The sequence below is a fragment of the Bos indicus genome, chromosome 27 (assembly GCF_029378745.1).
Source record: "Bos indicus isolate NIAB-ARS_2022 breed Sahiwal x Tharparkar chromosome 27, NIAB-ARS_B.indTharparkar_mat_pri_1.0, whole genome shotgun sequence".
Taxonomy (NCBI): domain Eukaryota; kingdom Metazoa; phylum Chordata; class Mammalia; order Artiodactyla; family Bovidae; genus Bos; species Bos indicus.
In genome coordinates, this window is record NC_091786.1 from 2425413 (window position 1) to 2444775 (window position 19363).

Here is a 19363-nt window from a genome sequence, read left to right on the forward strand (position 1 = left end):
ATCGCTGTCTGCCATAAGGGTCATGTATTCTGCATATCTGAGGTTATTGATATTTCTCCCAGCAATCCTTATTCCAGCTTGTGCTTCATCCAGCCTGGCATTGTCACGTGATGTACTCTGCATATAAGTTAAATAAGCAAGGTGACAATATACAACTTTGATGTACCCCATTCCTAATTTGGGGCCAGTCCATTGTTCCATGTCTGGTTCTAATTGTTGCTTCTTGACCAGCATACAGGTTTCTCAGGAAGCAGTTAAGGTGGTCTTGTATTCCCATCTTTTTAAAAATTTTCCACAGTTTGCTGTGATCCACAGAGTCTTTGGTGTAGTCTATTGGCTTTGGCATAGTCAATAAAGCAGAAGTAGATGTTTTTCTGGAACTCTTTTACTTTTTTGATGATCCAGCAGATGTTGGCATTTTGATCTCTGGTTCCTCTGCCTTTTCTAAATCCAGCTTAAACATCTGGAAGTTCTCAGTTCACATACTGTTGAAATCTAGCTTGGAGAATTTTGAGCATTACTTAGCTAGCCTGTGAAACAAGTGCAATTGTGTGGTAGTTTGAACATTCTTTGGCAATGCCTTTCTTTGGGATTGAAATGAAAACTGACCCTTTCCAGTCCTGTGGCCACTGCTGAGTTTGCAAATTTGCTGCCACATTGAGTGCATCACTTTAACAGCATCATCTTTTAGGATTTGAGCTACCTCAGCTTGAATTCCAGGGCTTCCCTGATAGCTCAGTTGGTAAAGAATCTTCCTGGAATCCAGGTTACCCCAGTTCATTTCCTGGGTTGGGAAGATACACTGGAGAAGGGCTAGGCTACCCACTTAGGAAGGATTGCACTGATAACTTAGGAAGGATTTCTGACCTCTCTTTGCTATTCTTTGGAATTCTGCATTCAGATCAGTAGATATTTCCTTTTCTCCTTGCCTTTCACTTCTCTTTTCCTTTTATTTTATTTTTAAAATTTTGAATTTAAATTTATTTATTTTAATTAGAGGCTAATTAATTTACAATATTGTATTGTTTTGCCATACATCAATATGAATCCGCCATGGGTATACACGTGTTCCCCATCCTGAACCCCCCTCCCTCCTCCCTCCTTGTACCATCCCTCTGGGTCATCCCAGTACACCAGCCCCAAGCAACCAGTATCATGCATCAAACCTAGACTGGCGATTTGTTTCTTATATGATATTATACCTGTTTCAATGCCATTCTCCCAAATCATTCCACCCTCTCCCTCTCCCACAGAGTCCAAAAGACTGTTCTATACATCTGTGTCTCTTTTGTGGTCTTGCATACAGGGTTATCGTTACCATCTTTCTAAATTCCATATATATGCGTTAGTATACTGTATTGGTGTTTTTCTTTCTGGCTTACTTCACTCTGTATAATAGGCTCCAGTTTCATCCACCTCATTAGAACTGATTCAAATGTATCCTTTTTAATGGCTGAGTAATATTCCATTGTGTATATGTACCACAGCTTTCTTATCCATTCATCTGCTGATGGACATCTAGGTTGCTTCCATGTCCTGGCTATTATAAACAGTGCTGCAATAAACATTGGGGTACATGTGTCTCTTTCAATTCTGGTTTCCTCGGTGTGTATGCCCAGCAGTGGGATTACTGGGTCAAAGGGCAGTTCTATTTCCAGGTTTTTAAGGAATCTCCACACTGTTCTCCATAGTGGCTGTACTAGTTTGCATCCCACCAACAGTGTAAGAGGGTTCCCTTTTCTCCACAACCTCTCCAGCACTTATTGTTTGTAGACATTTTGATAGCAGCCATTCTGACTGGCATGAAATGGTACATCATTGTGGTTTGGTTTTGCATTTCTCTGATAATGAGTGATGTTGAGCATCTTTTCAGGTATTTGTTAGCCATCTGTATGTCTTCTTTGGAGAAATGTCTGTTTAGTTCTTTGGCCCATTTTTTCATTGGGTTGTTTATTTTTCTGGAATTGAACTGCAGGAGTTGCTCATATATTTTTGATATTATTTGTCCATTGCTTCATTTGCTATTATTTTCTCCCATTCTGAAGGCTGTCTTTTCACCTTGCTTAGAGTTTCCTTTGTTGTACAGAAGCTTTTAATTTTAATTAGGTCCCATTTGTTTATTTTTGCTTTTATTTCCAATATTCTGGGAGGTGGGTCATAGAGGATCCTGCTGTGATGTATGTCGGAGAGTGTTTTGCCTATGTTCTCCTCTAGGAGTTTTATAGTTTCTGGTCTTATGTTTAGATCTTTAATCCATTTTGAGTTTGTTTTTGTGTATAGTGTTAGAAAGTGTTCTAGTTTCATTCTTTTACAAGTGGTTGACCAGTTTTCCCAGCCCCACTTGTTAAAGAGATTGTCTTTTTTTTTTTTTTTTTTTTCTATTGTATAGTCTCGCCTCCTTTGTCAAAGGTAAGGTGTTCATAGTGTGTGGATTTATCTCTGGGCTTTCTATTTTGTTCCATTGATCTATATTTCTGTCTTTGTGCCACTACCATACTGTCTTGATGACTGTGGCTTTGTAAGTAGAGCCTGAAGTCAGGCAGGTTGATTTCTCCAGTCCCATTCTTCTTTCTCATGATTGCTTTGGCTATTCAAGGTATTTTGTATTTCCATACAAATTGTGAAATTATTTGTTCTAGTTCTCTGAAAAATACTGTTGGTAGCTTGATAGGGATTGCATTGAATCTATAGATTGCTTTGGGGAGTATACTCATTTTCACTATATTGATTCTTCCAATCCATGAACATGGTATATTTCTCCATCTATTAGTGTCCTCTTTGATTTCTTTCACCAGTGTTTTATAGTTTTCTATATATAGGTCTTTTGTTTCTTTATGTAGATATATTCCTAAGTATCCTATTCTTTTCATTGCAATGGTGAATAGAATTGTTTCCTTAGTTTCTCTTTCTGTTTTCTCATTATTAGTGTATAGAAATGCAAGGGATTTCTGTGTGTTGATTTTATATCCTGCCACTTTACTATATTCATTGATTAGCTCTAGTAATTTTCTGGTGGAGTCTTTAGGGTTTTCCATGTAGAGGATCATGTTACAACAGTCTCATGTGCAAACAGTGAAAGTTTTACTTCTTCTTTTCCAATTTGGATTCCTTTTATTTCTTTTTCTGCTCTGATTGCTATGGCCAAAACTTCCAAAACTATGTTGAATAGTAGTGGTGAGAGTCTTGTCTTGTTTCTGACTTTAGAGGAAATGCTTTTAATTTTTCACCATTGAAGATAATGTTTGCTGTGGGCTTGTCAGATATAGCTTTTATTATATTGAGGTATGTTCTTCTATTCCTGCTTTCTGGAGGGTTTTTATCATAAATGGATGTTGAATTTTGTCAAAGGCTTTCTCTGCATCTATTGAGATAATCATATGGCTTTTATTTTTCAATTTGTTAATGTGGTGTATTACATTGATTGATTTGCAGATATTGAAGAATCCTTGCATCCCTGGGATAAAGCCTACTTGGTCATGATGTATGATCTTTTTAATGTATTGTTGGAATCTGATTGCTAGAATTTTGTTAAGGATTTTTGCATCTATGTTCATCAGTGATACTGGCCTGTAGTTTTCTTTTTGTGTGGCATCTTTGTCTGGTTTTGGTATTAGGGTGGTGGTGGCCTCATAGAATGAGTTTGGAAGTTTATCTTCCTCTGCAATTTTCTGGAAGAGTTTGAGTAGGATAAGTGTTAGCTCTTCTCTAATTTTTGGTAAAATTCAGCTGTGAAGCCGTCTGGACATGGGCTTTTGTTTGCTAGAAGATTTCTGATTACAGTTTCAATTTCCTTGCTTTTGATGGGTCTGTTAAGATTTTCTATTTCTTCCTGGTTCAGTTTTGGAAAGTTGTACTTTTCTAAGAGTTTGTCCATTTCTTCCACGTTGTCCATTTTATTGGCATATAATTGCTGATAGTAGTCTCTTATTATCCTTTTTATTTCTGTGTTGTCTGTTGTGATCTCTCCATTTTCATTTCTAATTTTATTGATTTAACTTTTCTCTCTTTGTTTCTTGATGAGTCTTGCTAGTTGTTTGTTAATTTTATTTATCCTCTCAAAGAACCAGCTTTTGACTTTGTTGATTTTTGCTATGGTCTCTTTTGTTTCTTTTGCATTTCTTTCTCCCCTAATTTTTAAGATTTCTTTACTTCTACTAACCCTGGTGTTCTTCATTTCTTCCTTTTCTAGTTGCTTTTGGTGTAGAGTTAAGTTATTTACTTGACTTTTTTTCTTGTTTCTTGAGGTATGCCTGTGTTGCTATGATCCTTCCCCTTAGCACTGCTTTTACAGCGTCCAACAGGTTTTGGGTTGTTGTGTTTTCATTTTCATTCATTTTTATGAATATTTTGATTTCTTCTGTGATTTGTTGGTTATTCAGCAGCGTGTTGTTCAGCCTCCAATGTTTATATTTTTAATAGTTTTTCTCCTGTAATTGAGATCTAATCTTACTGCATTGTGGTCAGAAAAGATGCTTGGAATGATTTCAAATTTTTTGAATTTACCAAGGCTAGTTTTATGGCCCAGGATGTGATCTATCCTGGAGAAGGTTCCGTGTGCACTTGAGAAAAAGGTGAAATTCATTGTTTTGGGGTTAAATGTCCTATAAATATTAATTAGGTCTAACTGGTCTATTGTATCTTTTAAAGTTTGTGTTTCCTTGTTAATTTTCTGTTTAGTTGATCTATCTATAGGTGTGAGTGGGGTATTAAAGTCTTCCACTATTATTGTGTTATTGTTAATTTCCCCTTTCATACTTGTTAGCATTTTTCTTACATGTGGTGCTCTTATATTGGTGCAAATATATATTTATAATTGTTATATCTTCTTCTTGGATTGATCCTTTGATCATTATGTAGTGTCCTTCTTTGTCTCTTTTCACAGCCTTTGTTTTAAAGTCTATTTTATCTGATATGAGTATTGCTACTGCTGCTTTCTTTTGGTCTCTATTTGTGTGGAATATCTTTTTCCAGCCCTTCACTTTCAGTCTGTATGTGTCCCTTGTTTCGAGGTGGGTCTCTTGTAGATGACATATATAGGGGTCTTGCTTTTGTATCCATTCAGCCAGTCTTTGTCTTTTGGTTGGGGCATTCAACCCATTTACATTTAAAGTAAGTATTGATAAGTATGATCCCATTGCCATTTACTTTATTGTTTTGGGTTCAAGTTTATACACCCTTTCTGTGTTTCCTGTCTAGAGAAGATCCTTTAGCATTTGTTGGAGAGCTGGTTTGGTGGTGCTGAATTCTCAGCTTTTGCTTGTCTGTAAAGCTTTTGATTTCTCCTTCATATTTGAATGAGATCCTTGCTGGGTACAGTAATCTGGGCTGTACGTTATTTTCTTTCATCACTTTAAGTATGTCCTGCCATTGCCTCCTGCCCTGAAGACTTTCTATTGAAAGATCAGCTGTTATCCTCATGGGAATCCCCTTGTGTGTTATTTGTTGTTTTTTCCTTGCTGCTTTTAATATTTGTTCTTTATGTTTGATCTTTGTTAATTTGATTAATATGTGGCTTGGGGTGTTTCACCTTGGGTTTATCCTGTTTGGAACTCTCTGGGTTTCTTGGACTTGGGTGATTATTTCCTTCTCCATTTTAGGGAAGTTTTCAACTGTTATCTCCTCAAGTATTTAAAAAAATATAACTTTGATATAAATTCTATATATATGAAGCTTATATAATAATTTGAATTAAATATAAAATTATTCTTTAAATCACTAACAATTTCTTATTATCAGAATATGAATAAAATATAATTTCATATTAGTCAAAAGGTGCATGTAACCTTATATGTGTATTTGCATATATATGTTTGCACATAATTATATAGATGAGCCTGTCAAACAGAGAAATGTGCACAAGTTTTTAATTTTAGTTATTAGAAAGGGTTTGGGCAAGATTAACATGAGTAGCAGTGGGTGATGTCAGGAAAGAAGGCAAGAAAAGAAAAAAGATTAAAAATTCAGCAAGTGAGATATGGACCTTTCATACATTTATAAAATTACATGTGTTTTTATACATTAAAGCTTCATTTAGTAATTATTAGATATGCTTCATATATATAGCACTTATATCAAATTTACATTTTTTTTTAAACTTGAAGTGTATTTTAAGAAGGAGAACCTTTTGCATTTCATTACTTTTTAATGTCCTGTAAGTCATCACTTTTATTTGGAGTGAAGATTGGGCAAGATTAACATGAGTAGAAGTGTAATATGTCAGGAAAGGAAGGCAAGGAAAGAAAAAAAGACTAAAAATTCAGCAAGTGAGATATGGCTCTTTCATACATTTATAAAATTACCTGTGCTTTTACACATTAAAAGTTCATTTAATGTATTTTAGGAAAGACTCTAAAACATTGTTTAAAAAAAAAAGAAGAAAGAAAGCATGTATTCCTGCCCTGGATTCCATACTGACCTGCTCCCATTCATCTTTTTCACCCTATTCTGGATGTGAAGATTTTTCAGAGAAGGGAAAAGCTGACTAGCATCAGAAAAACATCCCAAGCTCAGTCCCACTCCACTCCATTTCAGAAAGACAGGCACAGATATTACAACCAAATAATATAGTCCTGTGATCTCCTGATGTGAGAAGCTAAAGCGAAGAGCCAAACTTGGACAGATGGATGAAAACCACAACAGGAAGGAAACTGGGGTTACTTTACAGAACACACTGCATTATGATAGTTTAGCAATTGTGTTTAAATATTTATAATCATTGTTCTTAAATGTTTTTGATAGTAGTTGACAGTACTGATAGCAGCTTTTTGTCATTTAGTGACAGTTCAGCTGGGCTTTCTCTCTCTTCTCTCTTAGTTCCATGCTCTCTACCTGGTGAAATGGGCATATACATAATCACAAATAAGTACCAGGACTGCCGTAACCATTTTTCTAGCAAAATATATTGCTTAGGATGCATAATTTTAGTGATATTTTGTATAGCTCACATGGCCAGTAGGTATACTTTATAATAGAGAAATTTATTATTATATTACATTCTGAAGTAAATGAACATATTTCATTGTTTTACTGATTTTATTATCTTATTTTATAATAAATCACTGTGTCTTCTTTTTGAGTTGTGAATTAAAAATCACCAAGGCTCTCTGTCCTTCACAGAGAAAGTCCTGCGGATTGCGCAGTGCAATGTGGAAAGAAGTGGGAATCAGCAAGTCTCCTGCCACGTGACTCAGCGAGACCGCAGGCGCTGAGTTCCACCTGGCAATAGGGCAGGGCCCTGGCATGGGGACCACTTACTCTCATAGCGAATGAGGAATCCCACGCTGGACCGGCTGTTGTCTGTGCTGAACAGGAGGTACATGAAGTTGCCCGTGCTGATGAGGAATTGCGGCGCCTGCGTGCCGTGGTACTCCCCGATCAGCGGGGACGAGCTGGCCGGCCCATCTCTGACCTCCAGCGTGTCGTAGTTGACTTCGGTTTGGAATCTGCGGGCAAATGTGTCCAGTGAGAAGAGAAATGCAGGGCAGCGCTAACTTACAGGAATCCTGTGTCTTTAGTCACTGAGTGAAAACCCAAGTACAGCAAGAGAAGTAAATAGATCCAGATACACATGCACTCTCAGACTCTGGCACATGTGGTATCTAAGGTTATTACTAACTTCTGTGCACTCCCACAGCCCTCCCCATGACTGAATACTCTGTCCAGTAATATCACAAATGGGGTAGGGGGGGTCATTCAGCTTTAAAATACAAATACTGTGAGCCAGTTAGATAGAGAATCAACAATCAGTGAAAGTCAATCAAGATGCATTTTCAAACTGTTTTTTCATGATCCCCAGTATAACATGATTACAGATTTCTTAAAATGAGCATATTGAAGTGACATGATCTCCTAAAGGAAAGAGGTAAATCAAATATGACACTACTTTAAATACTTTTCCTGAAATAAAGAATCCTGTGCCTTTTAAAGCTGCAGTAATTCTTTTTTCTTTTATTAATGTTTTTAATTATGAAAGTATGATAACATACTTGGAGACTTGGAAAATACAGAGCAACATCACATATATAATAGTTCCACTATATATTATACTTGTTTTATTAAGTTGATAAATTAAGATTTTTAGTTGGAGTTTCAATATCAAGCTCTCAAAAATAATAGAATGAATAGACAGAAAAGTAGAAGAATATAGTAGATCTGGGAAGCACTAAAGCTGCACTGACTCTGGTATAACAGTAGAAGGACACTGGGCTTCAGAAAGCAAATGCTACTTCAGTGATTTGAGAAAGTTAGAACAGCTTCCAAGAAGTGCCTAACCTTCCTTCCTGGGAGGACTTATGCCTCCAGAGAACCTGGTCTGGTGTTATGCTCATACACAGCTGCAGCCACTTGGGTGCTCTCAGATACAGTGGAGGTGCCATTCCAGACACTGAGATAATTGTGTAAATGGGCCCGTCTGAGCTAACCGGCTTTCAAAGGGTCTGGCGTGGTCCCCAGGAAGCAGCTCACTGCCGGGGCCTCTGATGCACTCAGTGATCAAGGAATTGGGGGGAAGCCTGTGCCGTGGTCCCTGGGGTGGGCATTGCATGGTGCTGGCAGGGAGGAGAAAGAAGGGACAGAGTGGCCATCTTAGGCCCCTAGCACAGAGCAATGAAAAAAGATGAAATCAAAGGACCCTGTGTGTGATCATTAAATCACACACTTTTCCTTGTGTGTGTTTGTGTGTGTGTATAGTTACTCAGTCCTGTCTGACTTTTTGTGACCCTATGGACTGTAGCCCACCACGCACCTCTGTCCATGGGATTCTCCAGGCAAGAATACTGGACTGGGTCCCTCACCCTCCTCCAGGGGATCTTCCCAACTCAGGGATGGAGCCCATGTCTCTGGCATCTCCTGCACTGGCAGACCGGTTCTTTACCACAAGTGCCATCTGAGAAGCCCTTTCTTTGTGTGAATACATAATAATAATATCTTCATGCAACTAACTTAGAATGGTCCCTGACCCTTCATCTTCCAGGATTTCAACCAATTGGTGTAGCATGTGGCTAGGTCAGAATATGGTCAGAGGCCAGGCATTTGCGGGTGGGGAGAGAGGGCAGCTTTGCATTTTACTATTAAAAATGTTCTCTAAAGTGTCTATGGCTTCACAGTTTATTCGAGTTCACATTCAAGAAGCCTAGATGAGCATGGGATAAATCTCATGTGCAATATCTGCCCTGAAGTTTTCACAACTTTCATCTTGAGAGATAGCCGGGACAGATAGAGGGCACACCTCCGCAGCTGGAGGATCTCCAGGGCAACTTCAGAAAGAGAAATGTAAATGATTTCCATGTCTGGCAACCCAGCACACACCGCATAACAATACCCTCAGTGCGGAATTTAAAACTGTTTGTATAAACACGCTCTTTATTAGGATGCCAGCCCACAGCTCAAGTTATAAACCTAAGCACTATGCAAGTAATCTTTAGAAGACTGTGTGCAATGTACAGGGTGAAAAAAAATCACAAGTGTCTAAAAGTATCTGAAATGCTGGAATTTAGCAAATACCACAGTCCAATAATATAGAAAAGACAAGATTGAGAAACATTATGAGTATTTTTTTTCCAGCAACTGAAAATGAAACACTAAGAAATTGTGCCAAACCAGAATGTGAAATCACCACTTTTACTAAATGAGTTAAATGTGATGTGCTGCTGGGAATCAGGGCGTGTGTCTGCGTTTTTCCCCTCTCAATACTAGAAAGTATAAAAAATTATAATAAGAAACTAAATTCAATGTATTTAATATTTATAAAGTTCTTTTTTTCCATTGACTAAAATTATATGCCAGAATCCATTCTCCAATATAAGGAATACATAGACCATTTTTTTTTCTTTTCTTCTGAGAGATTATCCTACTGAAGTCGTAATTATCCCATCAGATATAATAATGCCAATAATAACTTCAAATATAAACAGTTACTAAGTGATAATACAATTCCTGCTAAAAACCTCTCCTTTATGGATGCTATCATTGAGTATTAGGAAATTAGTGTAGAAAATAATGTCATAAGGTATATCTGTCTTGAGACATTGTAATAGTCTGAATACTAGAACCCTAAACTCAGTCTGCTTAGGAAGCTCATTGCTGGAGAGAGCTCAGTTTGCTCAGATATTAATCTTGAAACACTAAACAAAGATGCTTCCTTGAATTTTAAAGCATTTGGGTCCATTCTATAGCATTTTTAGGTTCTTGATTTTCAAATCAATGGTTGAGACAATCTGGACAATGTTTCATCATGGAGAATTCAAATAGCATGTTTCTTCTTTTTTAGATTATCAAATGCATTATCCAACACCGAAGCTGAGCAGCACTCCAGTGACGGAACCACTTGTGGCTAATTAAAAGGCAAGAAATCTGTTGCACACAGTCTGCTATCAACTCTGCAACCCAGACCACCTTTCAGTTTCCCAGAGCCACTCTGAAAGCCACAGAGCTCTTCTTTTGTGCTCTGCAAACCCCTAAGGGTCGAAGGGCTCCATTTGCAATAAAACACCAAGCCGAATTTATTCCACCCTCAGGTCAAAAGTACAGAACTGGACTCAAGGGCCAGTGACTGTGAACACTGGGAATGCTGTCTGGGGCCACCACACCCTCAAGCACGTCTGCAGAGGTGCCTTAACTGTGGGCTTAGAGGACAAAACAGAGAAGAACAGAACTTACTGAGCAAACACCTGTTTTAAATGAACTCCTTTAGGGGAACCAAAGGTGAAAACCTGTCATCTTTCTAAAGACTTAAGATCCATTTAAATAAAAATGCTGGGTATTCATGAGTCATCAGGTCCAAATTAAGGAAGGCAAAGTTTTTTCTTACCTATCAAAAGTGATTTTGATAGAGTGTCCTGGTTTTGCTTCAATTATCCATTCACAATTTAAGGAATCTTTGTAATACCCTGGCCATCCTGGGGGCAAAATCACTCCACTTGAAGCTGTCAGATGTCCTCCACATGGGGCTGAAAGATGATGCAGGGGTCAGAAGGTCAAATTATGTACATGTACCATGGCAACACCTCAGAAACAGCAGGGATTCATTCCTGAGTTCATAGACTTGATGGTTTCTAGTATTCAAGCAAAGGTTGAAAGTTTGTTAGTGGCTCAGTCATGTCTGACTCTGTGATCCCACGGACTGTAGCCCTCCAGGCTCCTCTGTTAATGGGATTCTCCAGGCAAGAATACTGAGGTGGGCTGCCATTCCCTACTTCAGGGGATCTTCCCAACCCAGGGATCAAACTCAGGTCTCCTGCATTAACAGTGGATTCTTTACCATCTGAGCTACCAGTTATTTCCAAGTAAACTGAGAATATTGAAATCAGAGCACGTATATTTCACACCTGGGCATTTATCGTCAGCCTTCAGCAAAGTTCTTTTCACCTAACAATGGTAATAATGGCACAGTCTGAGAGAGTGGTCAGCGCCAAACACCTCCCAGGAATTATCTCGTTCAATCATCACAACAGAGTCACGAGGCAGGGATACCACCGATACTCATATCTTACGTGTATTCATGTCAACAAGTGTCTGCTGACAGACTTAATTACCTGGCACCTACAATTAAAATATTCTGCAGTGTGTGCATATTTTAAAATATGTGTATGTGTTGATTCACTTCAAGGTATGTTCATTTTATTAAAGTAATTTGCCACATATAATTTACTAAATTCTTTTTCTTTCAAATCTCTTTTATAGTACTTTGATTATTCACATTTTGCACTTTTCATTGGATCACTTTGGGTAATTTATATTTTGCCAGGAAATCTCCAATTTTATTTGAACTTTAAAAGTTGTTGCCATAGAGATGTATTCTTGTACAGTCATTTTTCACTCAAGGTAACTTGTGTTTTTTAATGACACTGAATTGCACAGAAGAATAAAAGCTGGTTAGGTGTAAAACAAAGACAGAAAAATCTTTCTCTCAGCAGCTGAGTTTCTCAGTACAAGTAATCTTTAACAGTCTCTTTCACCATTAACTAGTCTGTGTTTGGGATTCCCAGCTGGCACTAATAGTAAAGAATCCTCCTGCCATGGGTTCGATCCCTGGGTTGGGAAGATCCTCTGGAGCAGGGAATGGCAACCCCTTCTAGTATCCTTCCTGGGAAATCCCAAGGACAGAGGAGCCTGGTGGGCTACAGTCCATGGGGCCTCAGAGAGTCGGACGTGACTAAGTAACTAAGCACTCACACAGCCGTCTGTGTTTAGGGGCTTTGCTATTGTTGTTAACAACCCATCCCTGGGGTTTGCCTTGAACTTCATCAAAAGGTCCCTTCCAAACAAGGAGAGAATTGCCCACTCACACTTAAAGTGATACTCTCTCCTTTTGTCTGACTCTATGGGATTTCTCACGGCTGCTGACTGATGCCCCTTTATTCCCCTGACTGCAAAGGAACATGCTGGCCCTGAAGCTTAGACCCATCTTCACACCACCTACTGCAGGTGAGCACACCCACAGCAAGAATGTGGCAGAGAGAACAGAGATTAGAGAGTATTGCTTGTCTTGAGATTCTTTCTCATAAAATTAGTCACACCTCAAAGTTAGTAGTGATATACTTCCTCAAGCAGTAAGAAGTCCTGCCCCAGTATTCATACCATTTATTTTAGAATCCTGATTCTAAGCTTACTGATTTATAAAGGATAATGACCTATTCAGTTATTAACACTAATAAAATTTAAACTATTAAAAAAAACTCATAATTTAAAAAAGCAGTAAAAAATAAACAAAAAGGAAACTCCTACTGTGGGTTTCTTGCTCTTCAGCTGATCAAGTGTTCACCCTGTGGTGGTGCTGATAGTCCACCAAATTGTCTTAACAATTTGTGAAACTGCAGAAATGAGAACATCTTTCTGTAAATTTAGGAGGGTCAGCCAATGATGACTGAAGATAATGCTGGTCCTTGAAACAATGAGAAATGACTCTGGAGGCAGGGCTGGGGACAGGGAAAGGTGGGGAAGCGTAACCCTGCTCCCAACACTGCTGAGTAAGCATGGGGCGGGGTGGGGGTGGATGGGTGGAGCTGGGGGATATTAGGACAGTTACAATACCCTGTAGGTCACCACGGTGGTGGATACACTGTGATATACATTGGTCCAAGCCCAGCAAATGGACAATCACAAGAGTGAGCCTGTGGACTCTGAGTGATGATGATTCATCCCTGTATGTTCATCAGTTATAACAAATGCACCTCCTGATGGAGGACCCTGCTGATGGGGGAGGCTGTGCATACAAGAGGGCAGGGGGTGCACAGGACATCTCTGTACCTTCCCTTCAATTTTGCTGTGAATCTAAAGCTGCTCTAAAATTTGTACTCTTTAAAAAGATCTGCATTTCCTTGGTATTTATGAGCGATACTTTTATTAAGTTTTCTTAGCTCATTATGCACGGGCAATTCTGATAAGAGGGGTTTGAGTATACATCATAAGTAAATATTCCCCTACCTTGAATATACATTAAAAGTAATACCCTTCTTAATTCTTTCCCCTTTGGTTTTCCTACACAGGTAACTAGAGTGAAATGTCAAGAAGAAAATTAGTTAGGCTGTACATATGTCAGTTACACCAAGGGCAACAAAACAGTGAGCTAAAAATGATGCTGTTTGCAGAGGATGAATTACACTCCCCCCAGATGATACTTCGGATTCCTAATCCCAGCATCTTAAAATGGGACCATATTTGGAAAAAAAAGTTACTGCAGACATGGTTGGTCAAGACGAGGGCATTCGAGCAGGCCCTAGTCCAATACGATGGGTGTCCTTAGAAGGAGGGGACTTGGGACAGAGACGCATTCTCACGGGGAGAATGTGTGGATGCTGCTTCTACAAGCCAAGACAAGCAAAGCCCCAGAAGCCGGGAGAGGGGCCTGGAACATCTGCCCCACTCAGAGCCTGCCCTGCTGACACCTGGACCTTGGACTTCCTGCCTCCAGGACCGTGAGACGCTAACTCCTGCTGATAAAGTCACCACTTGGTGGTACTCGGCTATGGCAGCCTTAGGGAACCAGTGTTGTTGTCTGCTCGTTTGTTTTCTGTCAGATGCCCCCTTTCAGAGGAATGTAAGAGGCAGACGGGAGGGGCCCACACCTTCGCAGCGGGGGACGGTGGAGCTCCAGACCACGTTCCCGTCCTGAAGGATGCAGGTGATGGACTCCGAGCCCTGGGTTTTGACAAAGCCATCATCACAGTGGAAAGAGACCGAGCTCCCCAGCAGAAACCTGTCACCAAAACGCCGTCCGTTTATGGGGATGCCAGGATCATGACACTCATTTTGACCAAATGCTGAAAAAAAAAAAAAATCGGAGTTAAAAAACAAACAAACGCTTGGATATTAATCATGAGTATTAAAAAAGAAAGCAGAACCACTTATAAAGCAGTTTTAGCTATTTTTCAGAGATAGATAAATACATTCAATAAACAGAATTTTGATACCTAGAGAGACAGAAGGAGAGAGATGGGTAGATAGACCTCATTATCATCCACACAGCATCCCAAAATTGGAAGGCACCTTTTCACTAAGAAAAATGGAGATGAGATACATAGGTAACAGAAAAGGATTTTGGTTCTGGCACATCTAGGTTAGCATCCCAGCTCATGTGCTTACTACCTGTCCCTGGGAAGATTACTCTGGTCATCTGAGCCTTTTTGTGGTTAATTTGCTAAGTTGTGCTTGACTCTCTGCAGCCCCATGGACTGAAGCCCTCCAGGCTCCTCTGTTTTCCACTGTCTTCCGGAGTTTGCTCAAATTCATGTCCATTGAGTTGGTGATGCCATCTAACCATCTCATTCTCTGCCACCCCCTTATCCTTTTGCCTTTTCCTTAATACAGCCCGCCAATCTCCTCTGTCCATGGAGTTTTCTAGGCAAAGAATTCTGGAGTGGGTTGCTGCTTCCTTCTCCAGGGGACCTTCTCAATCCAGAGATTGAACTTGAGTCTCCTGTGTCTCCTGCATTGGAGGCAGATTCTTTACTGCTGAGTCATCTGGGAAGCCCCTGTTGGAGCCTGCTGATGCTGCTGCAAAGTCACTTCAGTCGTGTCTGACTCTGTGTGACCCCATAGATGGCAGCCCACCAGGCTCCCCCGTCCCTGGGATTCTCCAGGCAAGAACACTGGAGTGGGTTGCCCTTTCCTTCTCCAATGCATGAAAGTGAAAAGTGAAAGTGAAGTCGCTCAGTCATGTCCGACTCTTCGTGACCCCATGGACTGCAGTCTTCCAGGCTCCTCCATCCATGGGATTTTCCAGGCAAGAGTACTGGAGTGGGCTGCCATTGCCTTCTCCACTATCGGAGCCTAGTTGTCTTTATTTACAGAATGAGGAAGATGAAGCTTATGGTCCAGAGCTGCTACAATGTTAAATGAAACAATTTCTGTCAAATCCTAAGCAGATCACCTAAGATAAGGAGGCAGCCAGTACATTTTAGCTTATCACTCCTATTTAACATTATTATCTTACTTTATGCCCTCAACAGTACAATTTAAGCAGACGGTCTTAAATGTAAGCTATGATCAAATGAGGAGTCTGAAGCAAAGAAAAGTTAGCTGTCTTATCAAAATTCACTAAGTACATACGAGCTGTTGTTTAGTTGCTCAGTTGTGTCCAACTCTTTGCAACCCATTGGACTGTAGCCCGCCAGGCTACTCTGTCCATGGGATTTTCCAGGCAAGAATATTGGAGTGGGTAGCCATTCCCTTCTCCAGGGGATCTTCCCAACCCAGGAATCAGAATCGGGTCACCCACATTGCAGGCAGATTCTTTACTACTAGGTCACCTGGGAACACCCAGTCCATACATTTAGCAGGTGTTATAATCCATGACTCCTGACTCCAAATACCTCAGTGCTTTTCACTACTCTATTCTATTGCATTGAGGATACAGGGGTGGATGGATGGATGGGTGGAAGGAAAACCAGAGAGAGAGAAGTATGTGAGCAACCAGTCCTCACTATAGGGGTGAGTGACCAAGACACTACAACAGAGTGGGGTATTTTTTTAGGTTCTCAGGATAATGTTATATAATTTTGTGAACTGTGACTATAAAACCCCGGAGTAGAGCCAGCGGAGACCCTGGAGGTGGGGTGGGTGTGGATGCACTTACTGGTGTAGGTGATGTTGAAGCCTCGGCCGGTGGTGGAGTGATCCGACTGGAACTCCAGACGGACGATGTGCCCGCTGCTGGCCAGCTGGGACGGCACCTCGTTGCCTGAGAACGTGCCCAGCACAGTTATGTCTGAAATCCCATCATCTTTGACTGCAAGGAAGTCAAACTGAGGCTCCACGTCAAAGTCATTAAAGATGAGGTGAATTCTGCTGCCTGGCTCAGAGATGATCAGCCAGACGCAGTTCATGTTGTTACCGTACTCTTCTGGGTAATTCGGCGAGAGGATAATTCCTGATGATGCCGTAAAGTTGAAGAAACAGGAAACTATGAAGACACACAGATAATAATGGTTTCAAACAGTTTTGTCCACATCCAAAGATCTGGCTGTGTGCTAAGGACCTGGGAAGGAAGTCTATACCAGCAGTTAACTAGGATGGTTCAACTTTTTCTTTTTTTTTAAATTTTGAGAGTATCTACTGAATTTGTTACAATCCAGCTTCTGTTTTTATGTTTTTTGGCCTCAACATATATGGGAATCTCAGTTCTCTGAGCAGGGATTGTTGTGGGTTGTGAACAGATTAAGTTCAACATACAGAACAACCATAGCCGATACATAATCAAGTGTACGCTTGATTCAAAAATGACCCTGTCAAGTTGACTGAAACTTGTGGCAAATATTAAGATTTCTTGTTATAACTTTCTGCCTTCAGAAGAGCAAATATTAATATGAAAAATTATGCTGGTTTCATAAGGACAATTTCCAGAAAACAAGGTTGATTCTAATCACTTCCCTATTTTTCATTTTAAATTTTGCACATGCCTTAAAGCACATTTTTTGAAATTACTTTTTAAGTCATTTACAGGGTAACAATGATTAAAGAACAACTTGGAAAATCAGACCAAATCCTGGTGGATAATATAAAAGTCTCTTGGAATATTTACTTAATGTGTACTGAGAAATCAGTAAGATATATGTTTTATATATGTCTATAAACATATTCTTTGGGAGGGAGCATCTATTGGACTTATTTCTAGGGTGTGGATTTGCTTATTATTTTACATTATTTCTGTATGTTTCCAGGTTATTGCTATACTTAGTTATAAAAAAAAAATCTGTTTTTCAATCTTCTATGTAGTCCTTCTTTTCTACTTGTTAAATCACTTACAAGGGACCTAGAGACCATTATACGGAGTGACATAAGTCAGAAAGAGAAAAACAAATACTGTATATTGACATGTGGAATCTGAAAAAAACTTGGTACAGACAATCTTATTTACAAAGCAGAAACAGAGACGCAGACACAGAGAACAAACATATGGACACCAAAGCTGGAAGAGGGAGTTGGATGAATTGGAAGATTGGGGTTGACATATATACCCTATTGACACTATATATAAGATAAACAACTAATGAGAACCTTAAAAAAATAAACTAAAAACAGGACAAAAAACAGGAGGAAGCAGGCAATTCTTCCATTGAAATGCAGTGACATCACTTCAAGCTCACAATTGCGTTTTAAGTGTCACAGGATTTTGTGTGTTGTGTGCTCAGTCATGTTCTGCTCTGCAACCCTGTGGACTGTAGCCCACCAGGCTCCTCTGTTCATGGGATTCTCCAGTAAGAATACTGGAGTGGGTTGCCATTTCCTTCTCCAGGGGATCTTCCCAACCCAGAGATGAAACCTGCATCTCTTGCATCTCCTGCACTGGCAGGGGGATTCTTTACCACTCGGCCACCTGGGGAGTCCCACACACTACTGATACTATATACAATAGATAACTAACGAGAACCTACTGTACAGCTCAGGGAACTCTACTCAGGGAAGCCATCACAGGACATTATTAGGTTGCAAAGACCCCAGGCCCTGTCCACGGATGGCTTACAGAGCTGGCATCAGCCCCTCTGGATGGAAGTGATGCTCTGTGGACCTTGCTCGTGGAAAGCTCTCACCGACAGCGTGTCTGTCTGGTAGTAAGAACATCACTGACTGGTTTTAAGTCAGTGGAGAGAGAAGAGCTGCATTCGAGGAGCCCTGAGTGCTTCTGGTCAATGCTGTGCCCCCGCTCAGGGCATCCCCTGCTCCTCTCCCACCCCCTGGGGCAGCTTGGAACAGACCCCGCCAGGAGAGTACTCACATACACAGCTGGGCTTGTTGCCAGACCACTGGTTGTTCTGCTGACACGTGATGACTCGCTCCCCAACCAGCTCGAAGGCCGCCTGGCATTCGAACGTGAGTGTGTCTCCGTGGAGGAAGCTGCTGCCGGTCCGCTTCCCGTAGGCGGGGATGCCCGGGTCCCCACAGCCCCCCTTCTCAATTTCTGAAAGGAGGACAGATGAGCGGAACATTGAGAAAACATGGTGAACGTTTTCAACAGCTTAGAAAGTAAACAGCGATTGACTTTTGCATTGTTTCGATAAACAGTTTCAATTCATCTAATATTTATTTAGCCGAAGCCAGAAAAAATATATACTTCAAATTTTAGAGAAAAGTGTTAAACTTTTCTTTCAAAGGAAACACAAAGCTACACAGATGTGTTGATCATGCAAATGTTAAAATTAATATATGGTTCTTCCTGGCCTACACCTTTTCTTCATGCTGTCCATAACCGCTGCCATTAAAATGTAAATGTCGATTTTGTTTTAATTGATGTATTTTTTAATGTAAACCACACAAGTAAGATGGTTCATTCCCTACTGAATATTTAAATCAATATATTCATTTGAATATTCTTTGCCTTAAATTGGTGTTAAAACTCATTTAGGAAACAAAATGAATATATTCATGGTCTTCAGATGAAAAGAAAATATGTGGAATCAAGGCTCTTTTCATTAGCACATGATTGTAATGACATGCGGATACAAATGCACCATATTATACACACATTTCAACTTGGCTGTGTCACAAATGTTAATGATACAGGATGTATTAACTGAAATATGTTTATTCATTGATTCATACAAAAATATTTCTTGAGGGCCAACAATGCGTCAGGTTCTGTTCTAGGTAAAGAGGTTAGTGGACAAACAAGACAAAATTCCCACACGCACAGGGCTGACATTACATAGAGGGAACTGGTAACAATTTGTGAGATAATGAAGGAGACATGGGCCAGGGTGCCCGGACCTGCAGGAGGATGCTGGGGAATGGGTGGTCTACAGAGGAAAGGAGGGGCTCGGCCAGAGCTGCCTAGGGGGTTTCCATGGGAAGATTTTATAGGGTTTTCAGAAGATGCACAACATGATCCGAGTACAAGTTCCGAAGACCCTCTGCTGGGCTGGGAGTGGAG

General features: G+C 40.1%; 1 protein-coding gene across 1 annotated transcript in view; it reads right to left on the minus strand.

Moving 5' to 3' along the window:
• Nucleotides 1-19363, minus strand: part of CSMD1 (CUB and Sushi multiple domains 1) — a 2070704-nt gene that overhangs the window by 388727 nt on the left and 1662614 nt on the right. The window contains exons 13-17 of the mRNA XM_070781602.1: nucleotides 18212-18394; nucleotides 16073-16399; nucleotides 14064-14258; nucleotides 10808-10946; nucleotides 7255-7442 (exon numbers count right to left, since the gene is read on the minus strand). Coding sequence (XP_070637703.1) covers nucleotides 7255-7442; nucleotides 10808-10946; nucleotides 14064-14258; nucleotides 16073-16399; nucleotides 18212-18394 — 1032 coding nt within the window. The remainder of the gene's footprint in view (nucleotides 1-7254; nucleotides 7443-10807; nucleotides 10947-14063; nucleotides 14259-16072; nucleotides 16400-18211; nucleotides 18395-19363) is intronic.